Source organism: Oryzias melastigma, unplaced genomic scaffold (genome assembly GCF_002922805.2).
Source record: "Oryzias melastigma strain HK-1 unplaced genomic scaffold, ASM292280v2 sc00325, whole genome shotgun sequence".
Lineage (NCBI taxonomy): Eukaryota > Metazoa > Chordata > Actinopteri > Beloniformes > Adrianichthyidae > Oryzias > Oryzias melastigma.
Genome location: NW_023416929.1, coordinates 54,026 through 72,891, shown reverse-complemented (window position 1 = coordinate 72,891; position 18,866 = coordinate 54,026). Strand labels below are relative to the sequence as shown.

Genomic DNA, 18,866 nt, shown 5'->3' with positions numbered 1-18,866 from the left:
AAAATTCAAAAAGAACAAATAGACTCGCACTGATTGAGGGGGAATCTGCTTTTTGAGATAGTGCTGTTTTATAAACAAGTATTATTTACCCCAGAGTCATGTTTATGTTGAAGCTCAGTATTTGTGGCCTTTATTCCAGTTCTTTGGAGAAGTACACGAGAACCGAGTGAATGTGATTGTCGCCAACCTGACGGTGACGGACAAAGACCAGCCCCACACTCAGGCCTGGAGCACAATCTACCGCATCGTTTCTGGAGACCCCTCCGGACGCTTCTCCATTTCCACTGACCCTGCATCCAACGAGGGCTGGCTCACTATTGTCAAGGTAGGCTTTGGTCCAAACCTGCTCCTCCATTTCACACACTGCCTGATGTTTTGGCATTTAGCTAATATTTAGCTTCAGCGTTTTCAGCTATCAATTTCAGCATCTTCAGCGGCCAAATTCAGCTTACATCATTCACAATAGTATTATCACAGGTAATGTTATATATCAAGTTCATAATCATGTTAAAAGTTACAGTTTTAAGGTTTTAAAAATGTAGTTTGAGTGTTCAATAAATGTTTATCCTGTTCGGTCCGTGATCTAAGATGTGTTTTGGATTTTGGCCCCGTGTGCGATTGAGTCCGACACCCCTGGTTTAGATGATGTAGACTTTGTTTTCATGCACATTAAGCTCCTTTCCTGAACAAGCCAGTGCCAGAGTATGCTTAGTTTTTGTTCTAAGATGGGCTCCATTTTTTTTTTTAACATGTTTTCAAAACAGATTGTTTCCATTACCCAGAACGCCACATCCGCTCAGTCTTTCTGTTTTTTCTTCTGTGCAGCCCGTTGATTTTGAACAGACCCGTTCCTTCACGCTCAACGTTCAAGCAGAAAACGAGGCGCCTCTGGCCCCCGGCATCCAACTCTCTCGTCAGTCTACGACTACAGTTTCTGTTCATGTCCTGGACGTGAACGAGAGTCCAGAGTTCAGCCCCAATCCCAAAGCTGTCAAGCTGGAGGAAGGTCTGCCTGCTGGAACACAGCTCACCACCTTCACTGCCCTGGATCCAGATCGCTTCATGAGGCAGACTGTGCGGTAAAAAAAACGTTAACTTTTCATTTTTTAAATGTTCACACGCCGTCTTTCTCCTTCAGAATCTGCTGGAATTATCTGCTGTGATTATTTTATTAAATTAAAGAAATAATATGGCATTTATTTTTAGTTTTATTATAATAAATAAGGCAGAGAACGTACGTCAGTCTGACAGCTGGAATGCAGCAGCAAAGCGCCCGCCTTTAGGGGCGGAGCCAAACAGAGCTGTCTGCTATTAAAGATCCAACGAGGAAACTGACTTTTCAATTTTGGGATGGAAACCAACATGAATTTTCCACAGTAAAAAGCACCGGCGTTGTCTAAAAATTGCGGAAACTCCGCGGTTCTACACGAAAGCTCCGCCCACCGACATCGCAGGAGGTGAGCAGTTCAGAGGGGACAGACACGCCCCCACCTGTGTAGATTCCAGGCGAGCCGACCTGAAATCCAGCTGGATCAAACTTTTCCTAAAACAATTGTTTTATTATTATTTTACAACCACAATAAAGAAAATTTATGAGAAAAGAAGAAGCGGGAAAAAAAGAAAAACAGAATTCCAGGAAAAATGTCAAATGGACAGCAGTGCTCTGCCTGGTAGCTGAAGCCACATAAGAAAGGTCACGTCATGAGCTGTGAGGTCTGTGATGTTCCTCTATCATCAGAAATATGTCACCCAGAGAAACCTGTGACTTTTTCCTGCATTTCTTTTTTGCATTTTCATTCAAAAACATGATGATTAGTTTGTTGACAAACTTTATTTTTGTTGTTTTTATAAAATTACACCTAAAACTTTCATTCTATGTGATTAAAAACAGTTTAAACATTTTAGGGGTTTCCACAGCAAAATGAATCCCTTTTTTCCAGACAGAATTTTTATGATTTTATGTTTAGTTTGTGAATATAACAAAATAAAGGTAGTGACACATAGGAGAGGTTGTGCTGATTAAACTAAGACCAAATAAGCAGCAGGTAGTCTTTCAAATTGAAATAGAGAAGTTTATTCAAATTTAGACACAGAGTTTTCGACTCTAGATTCCATCCATCCATCCATCCATCCATCTTCCTCCGCTCATCCAGGACCGGGTCGGGGGGGGGCAGCAGACTAAGCAAAGATGCCCAGACTTCCCTCTCCCCGGCCACTTCCTCCAGCTCCTCTGGGGGGACCCCGAGGTGTTCCCAGGCCAGCCGAGAAACATAGTCTCTCCAGCGTGTCCTGGGTCTTCCCCGGGGCCTCCGCCCAATGGGGGCATTCCCAGAACACCTCTCCAGGGAGGCGTCCAGGAGGCATCCGGAACAGATGCCCGAGCCACCTCAACTGGGTTCTCTCGATGCGGAGGAGAAGCGGCTCTACTCCGAGCTCCCTCCGGGTGACCGAGCTTCTTACTCTATCTCTCATGGAGCATCCAGATACCCTCCAGAGGAAACTCATTTCAGCCGTTTGTAGTCGGGATCTCGTTCTTTCGGTCACGACCCAGAGCTCGTGACCATAGGTGAGTACAGGAACGAAGATCGACCAGTAAATCGAGAGCTTTGCTTTCTGGCTCAGCTCTCTTTTCACCACAACGGACCGGTACAGCGACCGCATAATAGCGGACGCAGCTCCAATCCGCCTGTCGATCTCACGCTCCGATCTTCCATCACTCGTGAACAAGACCCCAAGATATTTAAACTCCTCCACCTGAGGCAGGAGCACTCCACCCACCGAGAGAGGACAAACTACCTTTCTCTGGTCCAGAACCATGGCCTCAGACTTAGCGGTGCTGACCTTCATCCCGGCCGCTTCACACTCGGCTGCAAAACGCTCCAATGCATCCTGGAGGTCCTGGTTCGATGGAGCCAACAGAACAACAACTCTAGATTCCAAAGGGTTAAAAATAAACCTTCTAAATGTACAATTCTGCGTGTCATTTCATATTGTGATTATTTGCAGATAAGTGGCTGGCAAATACTATAACTTAAAAATAATATACAAAGGCAATTAATCTCGATTATTTTTATCCTGATTTGCGATTAATTAGTTAATGTTTTGTTTAATTGATTCTCGGCCCTACTTAAAAAATATAAGAGGACTGAAGTTCTAATAATTTATTCAATGTTTATATTTTTCTTGAATGACCTGGTATGAGTGTGATCAAATGCTCCTCCAGGTGTGCACAACACAGAAATAACCATTCAACGCAAAAATTCGATTAATGTAATTTAAAAAAAAAATTAAATGTCTGTAATTAATTAATCACAATTAATGCAAAAATTTGACAGCCCTAGTTTGTAACGTAGCCGTAGCCCAAAGGAAGAAACCTATTTTGAGTTTGATTCCATTAGTAATCAGGTTTGAGGATAAACATGCAGCCTCCTAAGAAGACGGGGTTTCAGCTTTCTGTCTGTCTGCACCTCCTTCTCTCTCATTAAATCTATTATCTGGATGATTAAACTCTGGGAATTTTTAATGAATTCAGTTTTGAAAAAAATCTTTGTCCATTTTCTTTTTTAAAACCCCTCTGTCATCACAGGTACTCCAAGGTCTATGACCCTGCTAGCTGGCTGAAGATCGACCCTGTAAAGGGAGAGGTTTTAACCATCGCCGTCCTCGATCGAGAGTCTCCGTTTGTCAGGAACAACTACTACAATGCTACCTTCATTGCTTTTGATGATGGTGAGACGTCTGCACTTGTGACTCGTGATCTTTGGCTTCTCAATCTGTTGTTTTCACTTTCAATTCAGCTTCACTTCTGACCTTTGTTTCTGAGATTTGTAATAATAGAAAAAAAATATCCTTTTATTTGGTATCTGCAAACAACATTTGTGCATTTTTACTAAAAAACTAATTGAAATTGAAGGACAGTTTAGTGTTTTTACATATAACAATTGTTTTGGTTAAAAAAAGAGGAAAAGTTTAAAATGTTTTGAGGATTTTTTTTCAGGTCCTCAAAAAATGCACAAGCACAAGTTTTGAAAGGCGTAAAAGGCCATGAATGAACCATAGACTGCTCCTGCAGCTTTCCAATCAACTAAAACATGTGTCAAAGTCAAGGCCCGGGGGCCAGATCCGGCCCTCTGGATCATTTTATCTTATTGTTATTAATGACCCGATGTTATCTTGCTCTTATTTTTAATTTGTATCATTTTGACAGAATATATTTTTATGGAGAGTAAAATATTGAAAGTTATTTAAGGTTTAAGTTGATTTATTCTTTAATAATATTCCTGCCTTTTTATTATTCATATTTATGTTAAAAAGTTACAGTTTTAAAGTTTTAAAAATGTGACTATTCTGGAGTTTAGCTAATACTTCAGCTACATGCTAGCTGTTTTGGCTAATTTAGGCTTTTGTTTATTAGATTTTTAGGCTGTTTAGCTGTTTTTTTAGCTACATGCTAGCTGTTAATCAGATATTCAGTAGAATACGTGACGCTGTCACTTTTGTTTGTTTCCAGCCCACCCCCCCGCCAGTGGAACAGGCACTCTTCAGATTTTTCTCCTGGACGTCAATGACAACGCGCCTCACGTTTTTCCCCCGGAGGTAGAAATGTGCGAGAAGCCAGATCCCAACGCCATCAACATCACAGCCAGCGATCCCGATCTTAGACCCAACGCTGGACCCTTTGCTTTTGAGCTGGCAAACCATCCACAGGACGTTCGTCAGAACTGGACCCTCAGTCGCCTCAGTGGTCAGTAAACTCTTCGTCTGAACGCTTCTTTATGTAGGAGTTTGAAGAACTGTGTTTGAAATGGTTCTGTTTTAATACAGAAAACTAATTCATTGACTAAAGTTCTGTGCAGAACTTTGTCAAACTAAAGTTCTGTTTGACCGTCTATTTACAGCGCATGTAGTTTGAGCTTAATATGGTGCTATTGGACCGGTGCCTGGCCTCACATCATTTATAAAAGATTTATCTGCACTCTCAGGATATTGTGGAGAACTCTGCTTGTGTCAGAGCTGAAGATGTATTGATCTAAAAGTAATAAACAGGAAGCACTGCAGCACACGTGCCGGTTCCTGGAAGGATAAAAGGTTTGACTTCAACACTCGGTTTCACTCTCAAAACCCCAGACAGTCCAGAAGTGTCTCACTTAGAAAACACTCACTTTATTAGGCACACCTCTCAACCTGCTCGCTAACACAACTTTCTAATCAGCTTCACATGGCAGCAACTCAATCCATTTATGCATGTAGACATGCTGCAGTTCAAACCGAGCATCAACGAGGATGAAAATTGAAGTAACTTTGAACTGGGGCTGCTACAAATGATTATTTTAAGTTGATAGTCGACTAATATCTGATTATTTTTCCTGATTATTCGACTAATCAGGTCGTGCGTTAACAGGTTGTGAAGCACTCATCTTAACCATCATAAGCTTTAAACTTGAAGTGTTTAAACTATATGATAGCTAAAATTAAAGACAATAGTTTATAAAACTTTGAATGAATCATGCAGCTTTTCTTCATTTTTGTCTGTTATTGAAACAAGTATTAAATCAAATGAGGTTAGCAGTCCCAGAACTTCCTGTGACATCACTACTGACTGGATTAACATGACTGCGCATGTGTGTCAAAGACAGACGTGGCATTAGAAACTAACAAAAAACGACGCTTCGACTACCATCCTGGTGTGGGGATATTTTCGTGGCACACTTTGGACCCCTCAGTACCAATTCAGCATGGTTACACCTGGGTCAGGTAGCTAGTATAAAGCAGTGCAGAGAGAACTGAGAAACGGGAAGGATCTGGAGGACCAGGACTGGACAGAACAGTTTAGTTTAAACATGGAAATGTCTGATAATGAAGTAGTTGAAAATGTTTCTTAATTTAGAACATTTTTCTAACAAAAGTTTTTCTGGTTTTTCTAATCAAAGAACATAAACACTGGAGCTCTGGAGAACTTTTTGAAAAACCTTCTTGGCCACGTCAATGAAATAATCAAAATGGCTCCATTGTAGACATTGAAAGATACTTTCGAGTCTTTATCATCATATACCTGACCAAAATCAATGTTTCCTCACAACATTCCCTGCCAGTCTTCTAAACTACCACCTTCCACTATCTGTAGGGGAGCATGTACAACTTCGACTGAAGACCGGCGCCTTGGCCAGTGGAATCTATCAGGTTCCGATCATGATCACGGATTCTGGCCACCTGCCCATGTCAAAGAAGTCCTTCCTGAAGGTCAAGGTCTGCCCGTGTGATCACCACGGCGACTGTGTGGACATGGAGAGAATCATGGCAATGGGCCTTGGTACTGGAGCCATCATCGGCATCCTCATCTGCATCATCCTACTGTTGGGTAAGTCTGGGTTGGATTATATGCATCAAGGAAGGATCCACACAAAACCACACACTGCTCATCCACTGCCCAATTCAATCCCGACAGTGAAACATGGTGGTGGCAGCATCATGGTTTGCAGCAAAATATGGAGATATCTTGGAAGAAAAGCTTTCTGGATTTTGGCAAATGAGAGTAAAACCTTCAAAGGGATCTGATTACTTTCTGTACCAAATGCACAACACCGTTAAAAAGAGAAACGGTGAGGTGTGCAAAGTTCTGCATCAAGTGTTTTTCTGCCACAAGGGCACTGTCTCTTTTGAAGTTCTACTCTGATCATCATCTGATCTATTTTCAGGGTGTTCCCAGTGGTCTTTTAGTTAACATTTTACCGTTTTTAGCCATTTTTTTTTTTTTTAAGTTGTTGTTTTCGAGGACATAGTTTCTGCAGAGCAGCCGGAGTTTATTAGAAATTCAGTTCTGAGTTGTGGGCGGGACCATTTGTGCGGAGTAAGCCTGCACCCATTTCCTGTCTTCTGTCTCTTTACCATACAGCCCCATACAACCCCAGGCTAACATTAGCGGTGCAACAAAATGGCGAGCTGTTTCAGAGTTATCCAGAGTTATCCACAAAGACGTTCATGGATCTATTTGTCTGTACGTGGATGCATCAGAATGGAGCAGGAAGCGAGTGTAGCACCAGCATCACAGCTAAACCACACTTTTTTGTTTGTTCCTGGTCTACCACACTTTGTATAAAGAAATATTATACATGTCATCAATCAACCAACCAATCAATCAGTTATTCTTTATTATCCATCATGAGACAAATGCTACAAGAACATGTTAAAAACATCATTTTCTTTGGACTAGTTTAGTGGTCTGAAACTGAGCCACGTGCAGCTCTTTAACTCCTCTATTGTGGCTCTTTAAAAAAATATATATTTGAAGTTTATAAGTTTATTAAGCCAAAAAAAGGTCATAAAAGTCAAACGTTATCAACTTCACAAACAGTTGAAGGACAGTATCACTCCACCAGGATCCTGACTACAGAAAAAATTAAAAAAATCACTTCATTTGGTCTGGTTTATTTATTTTGTATTTAGATGTATTAATTTCTGGTTGAGATGCACCACAAACTGTGGTTTTATTTATTTTCCATCACTACTGACATTTTACCACCTCCTACTACATTGAGATTTTTTTATGTGGTACAGGATGTCTTTTATTTTGAAAGAGACTCATGTAGATCTCTAAAGAACTAGAAACTAAGTCATATTTTAAAAAGGCTATTTTCTCTTTACGTTTCTGTTATATATATGTTTGAAAAACAAATGTATTTGTATTTCGATCATAATAGTAACAATACTATAAATACAAATCAGTGTCTTCTTTTTCTAGAGGATGAAATAAGACTTTGTGGCTTCTACTGGGATGTTGTCAGTAAAAAATCCTCCAGAATGGCTCTTTAACTGTTGAAAGTTGGCAACCGCTGGACTGAGTCTTTAGGTAAAACCAGCTCAGTCAATAATAATACTAGGTGTCATTGGTAATAGTGTAGTTTTTAATATGATATTATATTTTGAGGCCTTAACCAGGACTTCTATGACTTCCTTAATCAGCAAATGACTTACAGTTTGAGTTGAAACGTCTCATTAGTGAACATAGTAAAGAAAACGTATCAAATATTTGGCCTAAAAATCCAGTGTAGAAATGAAACTGTCCTAGAAAATGATAGTTTTGGGTTTTTGTTAAAAGCAGCATAATCGTAATTTAAAGACTACTGGAAACTAGGAAATCAGTGAATTGATTTGAATTGATTTAAGATTAATAGATCAATAATCGACTCATAAAAAATATAAATCAATTTGTCACATGAAGCTAAAGTCCGGTAGCTTGTTGCTAACGTTTGATGGAATTTCCCATAGGACGGCTAAACCTAACGCTCGGTCCACCTACACATACATTAATGACTAAATGAACATTTTTATAAACACACAGACAGGAATTTTACAAACTTTTTCAAGGAAATATTTTTAAAGTAACCATTTGTGGTCAAAGACATCATTTTTGGTCATCGTTTACTTTCTTCTTCTTCTGTAATAAGGTGTAATGTTATAGCTCAATCGCCACCTAGTGGTCAAACTGAAACGTCCTCCAGGAGAAGCAGAACAATGTTTCCAATGTTAATGATCTGAACATTTTAGTTAGAACTTCTCCTTTAGAGAATCCATGTAACACTGGATGATATTAACAATCTCATTATTTCACTGATACTTTTACAGTATGTGAACTGGATCAGATTAATATGAATATATTTAAAAACATTCATCCATCCATCTTCTTGTCCGCTTCTTCCCTTTCGGGGTAACGGGGGTGTCGGAGCCTAACCCGTCTACTGATGGGCGAAGGCGGGGTTCACCCTGGACAGGTCTCCAGTCTGTCTCAGGGCCTCAATCACACACACATTCACTCTCACATTCACACCTAGGGGATATTTAGAGTCACCAATTAACCTATGAAGCATGTTTTTGGACAGTGGGAGGAAGCCGGAGTCCCCGGTGAAAACCCACGCATGCACGGGGAGAACATGCAAACTCCACACAGAAAGGTCCCAGCCGGGAGTCGAACCGGGGCCTTCTCGCTGTGAGGCAAGAGCGCTAACCACTGCGCCACCGGGCAATGCTATTCAAAGCATATAGTAGATTATTAATGTATTCAAAATTGAATTGAATTGAAGAACTGAAAATAATCATAATAGAATTGATTCTGGTAATTGATACCCAGCCCTACTGGAAACACAGATCAAAAGACGACTGGAGTTGGACTTCAGCAGTGCTTTTGTTTGGTTATTCTAGAGTTTTAAGGTCTGCCAATCAGAATCTGCTTGAATTGTCCGGGTCACATCAGAAACTGGACATGACCGTGCTTTTCCCAACTCTCTGAGGTACAGCATTGAATCAGGTCGCTGTTCTGTGAAGAAGCATTTATTGTTCTCTGTCACACATGCAGTGCTGGTCCTGCTCTCTGTGATGTGGATGAAGAGGAGGGATAAGGAGCGGCAGGCCAAGCAGCTCCTCATCGACCCAGAGGATGACGTGCGAGACAACATCCTCAAATACGATGAGGAGGGGGGTGGAGAAGAGGACCAGGTAGGGACAAAAACCCCTCACCAAATTCAGAATCTTTGTTTTTGAGCAGTTCTTGTAAAGCTGACCCTCACACCCACTCACTGTCCAACTGTCACACGCAGAGCAAAGTGGGCCATGAGTGCTTAAAGCCTGCTTCTGCAGTTTTCAATCATCTGCCCGCCAGTTCAGATTAAGTGCTCTGCAAAAGACGGCCTCCAGCAGGATTAATTGCTCTCTGTTGGAGAACAATTTCATGCATCTCTCCAAACAACAAAGCTCATAAGCAGCTCAGCATCTCTGCTGAGGAACATTAACCCTCACAAGCCTGATCGAAAAGGATCGCTGTGCTTCAAAAGAGCAGCACTTCTGACAGGCTCCACTCAGTCTCTTATTGTTGCTTTGGGAATAAGTTGTAACCAGTTTAGACAGCCGAGCCTGGACTGGGCCTGAGGTTTGGTGTGTCCTCGTTTTGCCTTAACTGCAGCACACAGAGAACGGAATCCAAACTGTTACCATTGAGCAACTTTCTCCTTGGAATTTTAATGAGTATTAAAAAATGTAAGGAACACATCTGAGATTAAAATCAAAAGGTCTGATTTTGTAACTTTAAGCTTTGCAGAAACTTTGTAGCCTGAGCTGAGTGTAGCGTGGCTCTTCATCTGTCCTGCAGGACTACGATCTGAGCCAGCTGCAGCAGCCCGACGCTCTGGAAGCAGAATGCATCAAAGTGGGGATCAGACGTCTAGATGAGAGGCCCCTCCATCATGATCACCAGTACCCCCTTCGCTCTGCTGCCCCCCATCCAGGAGATATAGGAGACTTCATCCACGAGGTACTAAAGTACTGCCATGTCTGGTGGTTGACGCGTCCATGAATCCACTCTGCCACAGTGTGATTCATTCTGGTCCGTGCTGCGTCTCAGACTGCTCTGTGCTTCTCAACTCCCAGGAAGTGACAAATCACTTCATCAGTGAAACATAAACAGTTTGACAGCAAGCAGGAGTTGGAAAATATGTTTTAAGCTTCGCTCTCAGTCGGAATGCAAGAGAGCTGAGGGAGAAGATGCCACTCTTTGTGTAGATAAGGGGTCGTAAAGTGAATCGTACAGGGGGCCAAAATCCAAAACACACCTTAGATCACGGGCTGAACAGGATAAACATTTATTCAACACTCTAAAACCACATTTTTAAAACTTTAAAACCGTAACTTTTTAACATAATTATGAACTAGATATATAGCATTACCTGTGATAATGCTAGTGTGAATGCTGTAAGATGAATTTGGCTGCTGAAGATGATAGTGCTGATAGCTGAAAATGATGAAATTGATAGCCAGCTAAAATATTGGCTAAATCCCAAATTAAAGAAAAAGAAGAAAGATTGTTTTGGTGGTTAACCAAAACAATTAGCATATAACTAAAAGAATAGCTAAAAGTCAAAATAGCCAAAAAAAACTGAAGAAAAGCTAAATTAGCCAAAACAGCTGAAATGTAGCTGAAATATTAGCTAAACTCCAAAACAGCCTAAAAACAAAAAAGCCTAACACCTGGTTCATGTTGAACTCAGAACCGCAGCATAGTGTCGCAGAACGGAGGCCGCTTTCATTCGGCGCCTTTGGTAACCTACGGTGTGGCTCACACCAGGCGCGGGATGTCCTCAATGGATCGCTCGGGCCGAGCAGCGGATCGTTTCGGCGTCTGGTCTATTGTGTGCGTGAGCGATCCACGTCAATCTGGTAGAAAGTTACATCAAGATACACGAGGAAATCTGGTTTATCTTCAAAATGTAACCAATTTTTCACACTAAAACACCACGATTGACAAATGTGATCATGTATTTGTATCTAAACAGACTGTAGAGGTAAAAATAAACACAATCACAACACACACACAGACGGAAACAAAAAAAAACAGACTCACACAAATGCACACGCAGATTAACGTAGTGGGCCGACTCTGGAGAGAGGCAGAGAGCAGTTCTTAGCAGGAACATGAGGTCATATTTTTAGGTTAAATAATTTACCCATAATGGCAAAAATAATAAACAAACAAAAAAAAGCTCTAGCAGAAGCGCCTGTCGACCATCGCGGAAAAATGCACGTCTGGTGTGAATTGCAGGAGAGAGAGGACGCCACACGCATTCCAGTCTGTGGCGCTTCTGCGTCCAGTGTGAACTAGTTCTAAATTAGCCAAACAGCTAGCATGTAGCAGAAATATTAGCTAAACTCCAAATGGCCAAAAAAAGTCTTAGTAAATGGCAAAATAGTCCAAAAAGATAGAATGACAATTTTTAAAACCATAACATAAATATGAATAAAAAAATAAAACCAGGAATATTATTCCAGAATAAATCCATTAAACTTTAAATAACTTTCAATATTTGTACTCTCCATTAAAATATATTGGACTGTTTTGGAGATTAGTTGATATTTCAGCCACATTCTAGCTTTTTTTGATAATTTAGGCTTTTCTTTTTAATTTGTTAGGCTGTTTCAGAGTTGGGGTAATATTTACAAGATAGCTTTTCTGGCCGATTTAGGATATTTTTAGTTTATTAGGATATTTTGAAGTTTAGCTATTCTTTTCAGCTACAAACTAGCTGTTTTGGCTAACTTAAGGGTTTTTTTTCGGTCTTTAAAGCTAATTCGACATTTAGCTGATATTTTAGCTGGTTATCAGCTTTCAACTATCAATTTCAGCATCTTCAGCTATCAGCACTATCATCTTCATCAGCCGCATTCATCTTACAGCATTCACACTAGCATTATCACAGGTAATGCTATATATCTAGTTCATAATTAAAAAGTTCCTGTTTCAAAGTTTTAAAATGTAGTTTTAGAATGTTCAATAGATTCTGCCCCGAGCCGTGTCTTCTGGTCCGTGCGGACCACGGATTATCCTAATTTTGATAGTCACCTAATCGGCGATTATTTTTTCCATCTGAGAAAAACAAGACGTTCATCCTGAAGAAGAAACACAAAAAGGCAGGCCATTTAAATCAAATGTATTTTTTTATGTTTGCTATCGTGGGGTAAAAAGAAAAAAAAGATCATGACCTTTTACCACAAAAATGTGAAGCGAAAGTTCTAGACTGAAGTCACACGAAAAAGCAGAAAGAAGGAACCATTGCTGAGGAAGCCAAAAAAAGGAGTATATATTTTTTCCACACAAGCACTGGCAAAAGAAAGATATTTTGATCACTTTTCTCTCAATACTAAACAATTCATGATTTTTTTTTTTTTAGTTTATCAAACATATTGTGGGGGGAATGAATTAGCCCGTGACCTAAGGTGTGTTTTGGATTTTGGCCCCTTGTGGGATTGAGTTTGACCCATGGGCCCTAAAGGAAAGTCAGCCATGAGAACCTCTGAGTAATCATGACCTGATGATCATTTTTTGGTGGATTTATAAAGTCAAATATTGTGTTTTCAGGCTAGAAGCTGTTGGCCTTTTTTCTCTGCTTGTTAAACCTTTTTAAACAGTAAAAGCCTTGAGACAGATTAAGATGATTTGAGTTTAATCAGATTATCCCCTTGAACCCCCCGATCTTCTCTGGAGGACGAGCCATTGACACCTTCGAAGGTGTCGACTTCCTTTTCTTTCCAGAAAGCGTCGTGCTCCATCGGCGCTGTTAGCCGGTGTTCACGGTGTTTCTGCATGAGGACATCTGAACAGAGCTGTCTGACATCACCGGCTGATGCAGCTCCGCTAATCCCTCACACTTGACTAAGTAATGCTTCTTATCTTCCTCCTCCTCCTGTTGGATCTCAGAGGCTCCTTCAGTTTGGGTTGAATGTTTCATTTATTCAGAGTGGTAACAACAGAGGAGAAAGTCTGATTCTGTCTCAGAAAAACAACCATGACATCTGAACCTTTTCATTCTGCCGTTCTTCTGCCTCTAGAGGAGAACCTGCGGTGGTCTGTGTCTTCCTAAAGTGTTATTTTGGTGGCTTGTTGGAGTTTCAAATCTGAGCACACTGGTTAATCTGTTCAATCTTCTTGTTGAGACACAGACGACATCTGTCCAGCCTGACCCAAATCCTTCTCATTGCTCCAGTCTCCATAATCCGTCCTCCTTCCCTCCAGCTCGGAGGACGGCCCCTTCCCCGCCCCCACACATGCAGCCATTAGGACCATTGGTGCTGAGACGATTGTGACAGACCAGCTGCTGTGTTGTTGCCATGACGCGGTGGTGCCGCTCTGGCTTTGCCTTGCTGTACTATGGATTTTATGGATTGAATGTATTGATCACAGCAACGTCAATAAACATTGGAGAATTAGCTAAAAGAGTCTTTGGTGAACTGGAAGGAGAAAGAATCAGGATTTTGGAGGAAGTTCTGTCCATGAAGATCTTCACTTCCTCATCCAGCTGACATCCGGATCAGAACCATACGGCTGGACATTACCCAGATTGATGGATGTTTTTATGAAGATTTAAGCTAGAGAGACACAGAGCTATCAGAATCAGACAGGGGGGGTCAGGGGCGGAGCACTAAGAGCCACGCCCCCTCAGAGGAGATTTTGGAAACGGAGGCTTCAGATCAACATGAAAAATGGCTTTTTAAGACATTTAGGTTGTGGGATTTTGGTTACAAACTACATCATTACAACACTACTAGAAATGTTTCTTTAAATAAAATATATCATAGGGGGACTTTAAGGAAGTTTAACTTAGTAAAACTATATTCTTCTCCACCACATCCTTTTATGACTGTCTTCATGTCAAGTTGTTCATGTGTCCTGAATTTGGTTGCTATACCTTCTTGAAGCAGCTGCCCTGACCGCTTAACTGGAATTCCCAACCAACAGCAACTGACTTTATAATGTTACCAGGATGATGCTAAAGTTGCTAAGTTGATGTTTTTATTTTTTTAAATAACATTTTTTGTAACAGTTTTATCACTTAAGGTTGTGTCTGAGTTCCCACCCTGATCCCCAACTACTAAAAAAAACAATATAGTGCAGGACTGTCTAGTGTCCTGAATTTAAAAACTAAATTCAGACACGATGCTCTCTGCTTTTCTTTCGATATGTTACCGATTGTACGAAGTGAAAATCGATTCAATACGATCATTTCACGGTGTCTTTTTTTGGGGGCTCTGCTGTGTTGTGATCATGATTTAAAAATACATTTAAACATTTTTTTTTTTTATTGTTCAACCACAATGCATTGTGGTCTATAGTTACTAATGTAGTGAGCATCTATGCATGCTAGTTTTTCTCAAAGACTTCTGGGAAGTTTCTAGTGCACTTGATTTAGCAGTTGTGGACTCAGAAAGCACTAGAGAATGCTCGCGGAATTCAGACCCAGAATGGTTGTTTTTATTTTTCTGTCACACTTGGAAAGTTTGATAAAGCTGAAGTGGCCGTCTGGTTTTTAGTTTCCACTAAAGAGGTTCAAGTAAATTCAGTTTCACATTTAAATGAATCCAACATGAAATCTAGAGAACAAAGAAAGTTGAACTGGTTGCAGGTGTGCACTTTCTGATTTGAGAAAACTTGCAAAAATCATTTTCCAAGAAAATTATTTTCTTAAAGAAAAAATACACAACCTGTCAAGAAAAAAAAAAAAAAAAAGAGTGACTATTCTCATGTAACTTTTTAAATGTGTGCGGCCAGTGCTGAACTGTCTTATCCACATAAACCCAGAAGAAGGTTTAAGGTTAGGACTACTGTTGGGGTTAAACCACCAAAGGAATCTTCATCTTCTATGACATATAAAGCCTTCACTCTAGACTTACTGTTGGATGTGAAAATAGATTTTTGGAACCTGACAAATGGGACACCGGCTGGATAGTGAAAACATTGCTTGACATAAAAGGGGGCGGGACCAGTAACATTATAGCGTAACGACCTGTGGTCAGCTTGTTATCTGTAGTTTTGTTTTTTTCTGTGTTGGGGAAAAAAAGGCCTCAACCAACCTAGTAACCTAATCACTTATTATTACCTGGTTTAGTATGTTTGTCTTGATCTCTTATGTCTTTTTTTCCTTTGCTCCTCCTAGTGGTGGAATGGTGCATTGCAGCCATTTCTTTACACAAACGTAATAGATTAGAAACTTGCTTTCTTTTCTCAACATTCTTATATATTTTTTCTCTTCACGACTGGGCCGGATTGAACCATCCGGGGGGCCGGGAACGGGCCTTAAGCCGTATGTTTGACACACCTGATATTAAAGGTTGTGGACCCCTACTGTGACATGTGAATCATTGGCCTATTAGAAGGAAGCTGAAAGCAGATTTCAGTTATGATTATCTGGCTTCATATTCCAGTTCGAATGTGGGTTCTTGATTGTGATTCACTAAAGTCACTAAATCCGACCCTCCAGATCATTTTATTTTATTGTTATTAATGACCTGATGTTATCTTGTGTTTATATGTTTGTATAATTTTGACAAAATATGTTTTATGGAGAGTAAAATATTGAAAGTTATTTAAGGTTTAAGTTGATTTATTCTGGAATAATATTCCTGCCTTTTTATTATTTATTATTATGTTTAAAAGTTACAGTTTTAAAATGTTTTAAATTGGCATTCTGCTAACTTTTTGAATTATTTTGGCATTTACTAAGATTTTTTTTAAGCTATTTTGGAGTTTGGCTAATATACTTCAGCTACATGCTAGATGTTTTGGCTAACCTAAGTTTTTTTTTTTTTTTTTTTTTTCATTTTTTAGGCTAATTTGCATTTAGCTAATATTTTAGCTTGCTGTCAGCTTCAGCATCTTCCGCCATCAGCTCCAACTTTAGTTATCAATTTCAGCATCTTCAGCTGTTAAATTCATCTTACAGCATTCCCAATAACATTATCACAGGTAATAATATATATATATAGTTCATAATTATGTTAAAAAGTTATGGTTTTAAAATGTAGTTATAAAGTGTTGAATAAACGTTCATCCTGTTCGTTCCGCGATCTAAGGTGTGTTTTGGATTTTGGCCCCCTGTGTGATTGAGTCTGACCCCCTGGCGTAGAGACACTTCTTCTTCCTGACATTTGTCTAAATGACATGAAGCCGTCTCTCCACACCAGGAACATGGTGTGAACATACAGAATGTTCCAGAGAAAGCAGACCTGTCTTCCTTGCGCCTCACACCTGTCTGTCATGTTTTCTCTCAGGGAATGAAGGCAGCAGACAACGACCCCACCGCCCCCCCGTACGACTCGCTGCTGGTGTTCGACTACGAGGGCAGCGGCTCCTCCGCCGGCTCCCTGAGCTCCCTGCACTCCTCCAGCTGCGGGGACCAAGATTACGATTACCTCGGCGAGTGGGGGCCGCGTTTCCGCAAGCTGGCAGATCTTTACGGCGGAGGCCACGACTAGCCCCTCCCACCATTAAGAACCACTATGCCCACGTTCGCTTGACGGTGGCCGGACACACTGGAAGGAGCACCTCTGTATTTCCACTGGACTGCTTGTCGAGGGGCGGGCTGCAGCTTTGGGAGGTGCCGCTTTGGCGAGCCGTCGGCCTTCTGGACGAGGTTTGAGCAAATGCAAGTCACCAGAGCGCCGTGTCTGTGACAGCCATGCTAAAGATGCTCATCAACACTTGAATCTTTCAGTACAGCTGGTCAAATGTGCCTTTGTACATTCTCTCAATTGTGTTCAGTGTTGCTTTAAAGCTCCCAGAGTTTGCAACATCTGGAGGAGCACTCTGCCATGACGGTGTGTGTCTGTGTGTTCGGTTTGCACTGCGTTCCTCGAATGTGTCCGTGAGGATGAATGTGATTCATATCTAACACACTGGATGGATCCAACTAAAGGGCAAAGTCTAAACTTCAACGCCTTGGAAGATCCAACCAGCAAAAATCCGTCTTCATGCAGCTGTGGGTCACTGGGGTCAGCGAGGTCACCGCTCGTCAGCGGCTCCGGTGAGGGATTTCATTTTCTCTGAGAATCGTCTAAATTGATTTAAGCCTTAAAAATGTGGGATTATTGGTTTTAGGTTAAATGTTAAATAAAGTAGTGTTTGAAGATAAAAACAGACGTGTGCCTGCTTATGATTTCTTATTAAACTAGTGAAGAATCCTGCAGTCTTAAGTTTATTTTTGTTTGGAACTTGGACCCATTTCAGAGATTTTCTTTGTAGATTTTACCTTTTAAAACCAATCCAGTAAAAACTTAATCTTCTAATTACTCTCATGGTGTAACTTTAAGTGTGAAGCTGTTGTAATAACCTGTAAACAAACGATCTCCAGGACTGCTGTGCCGGGAAACGATTCTTGTAATATTCCAAATATGCAGAATGAAGGAACGCCACGATAAAGGCAGAAAAACAACTCAAAGCTGAATGAGGGAAAGGAGGAGGCTCGTTTAAAAATACCATCTTATTTATTGCTAAACGGAGGAAAACTCCAGTTAGAGGTTATTCCATCAGTTTATTGATTTCCATTGATTCAATGGGCAAAACCCGCAGAGTTTCATCTTCCTCTGCTGTTTGGACGCTGAAGCCTTTCAAGCCTGGATCTTCTGCGGCTCCACATTCAGACCCAGAGCTGCTCAGAACGGCTCATTTTTGCTTCTTGGGTTTTCTCAGACTTCACTAGACGTGTACAGTAATGCTAGAGTTTAGATGAACCGTTTCCATCACTATGTAACTTATGCAGCTGGTTGCTAATGGTGGAAGTCCTCAGTCATGTTTGTAGCAGAGACTGTTGGGTTGTGACCACATCGGCCTGGTTTCTGCTGCTGGTCTGCCTGTTTGTTCTCTGGCCAGCTAGACACGGAGACATGTACAGATTGTAAGTTTCTCTTCTTTTTGCTGTGGAATACAAAGCATTGTAAATGTCATTTGGATCACAAAATAAAATGGTTTTGCATGTTTGTATCTTTTCATTTAAGGGAAAATGCTTTTCTTTTTTTGCATGAATGAAGGATCTTCTTAAGGTGTGATGTATCAAAACGTTCAGTATTTTTGGTATTCATAAACTTTATAGTTTTTGAAATATTGACCAAAATATGAATGGAATGACTGAGTCTCCAAATTGAGTATTTTTAAAAAGGTTAACCTTAAAATATTTTCATGTGCAATGTTTTCATCTTTTATGGTATTTTTTAGGAGCTGTTATATTAGCATTATGCTAGCTCATTTGGGTAACTACTGAGCTTTTTTATGCTAATTTTGAGATTAGCTAAAATTTTAGCAACATTCTAATGTTTTTGGCTAATTTTGTTTACTGAGGAATTTTAGACTATTTTGGAGTTAAGCTAGTATCTAAGCAACACACTAAATATTTTTTGCATGAATTAGGGATTTTTAAGCAATTTTACTACAAAATTTTCAGAAATTTACTTCAACTTCAGAGCTCTTTCATAGTTTTTAAGAAGATTTTGCATTTTGCAAATGGCTTTTGGATTTTCAGTGAATCCCTTCAGCAATTTAAGTACATTGCATCACCATT

General features: G+C 40.4%; 1 protein-coding gene across 1 annotated transcript in view; it reads left to right on the top strand.

Annotated features, from left to right (window-relative positions):
* The window catches only part of LOC112138771 (cadherin-2), a 37,321-nt gene extending 19,021 nt beyond the window's left edge, over positions 1-18,300 (top strand). Inside the window, exons 9-16 of the mRNA XM_024261397.1 lie at positions 140-325; positions 826-1,079; positions 3,587-3,729; positions 4,511-4,744; positions 6,125-6,358; positions 9,350-9,489; positions 10,139-10,300; positions 16,585-18,300. Of these exons, the coding sequence (XP_024117165.1) occupies positions 140-325; positions 826-1,079; positions 3,587-3,729; positions 4,511-4,744; positions 6,125-6,358; positions 9,350-9,489; positions 10,139-10,300; positions 16,585-16,788 (1,557 nt within the window). The 3' untranslated portion in view covers positions 16,789-18,300. The remainder of the gene's footprint in view (positions 1-139; positions 326-825; positions 1,080-3,586; positions 3,730-4,510; positions 4,745-6,124; positions 6,359-9,349; positions 9,490-10,138; positions 10,301-16,584) is intronic.
* The last annotated feature ends 566 nt before the right edge of the window (positions 18,301-18,866 follow it).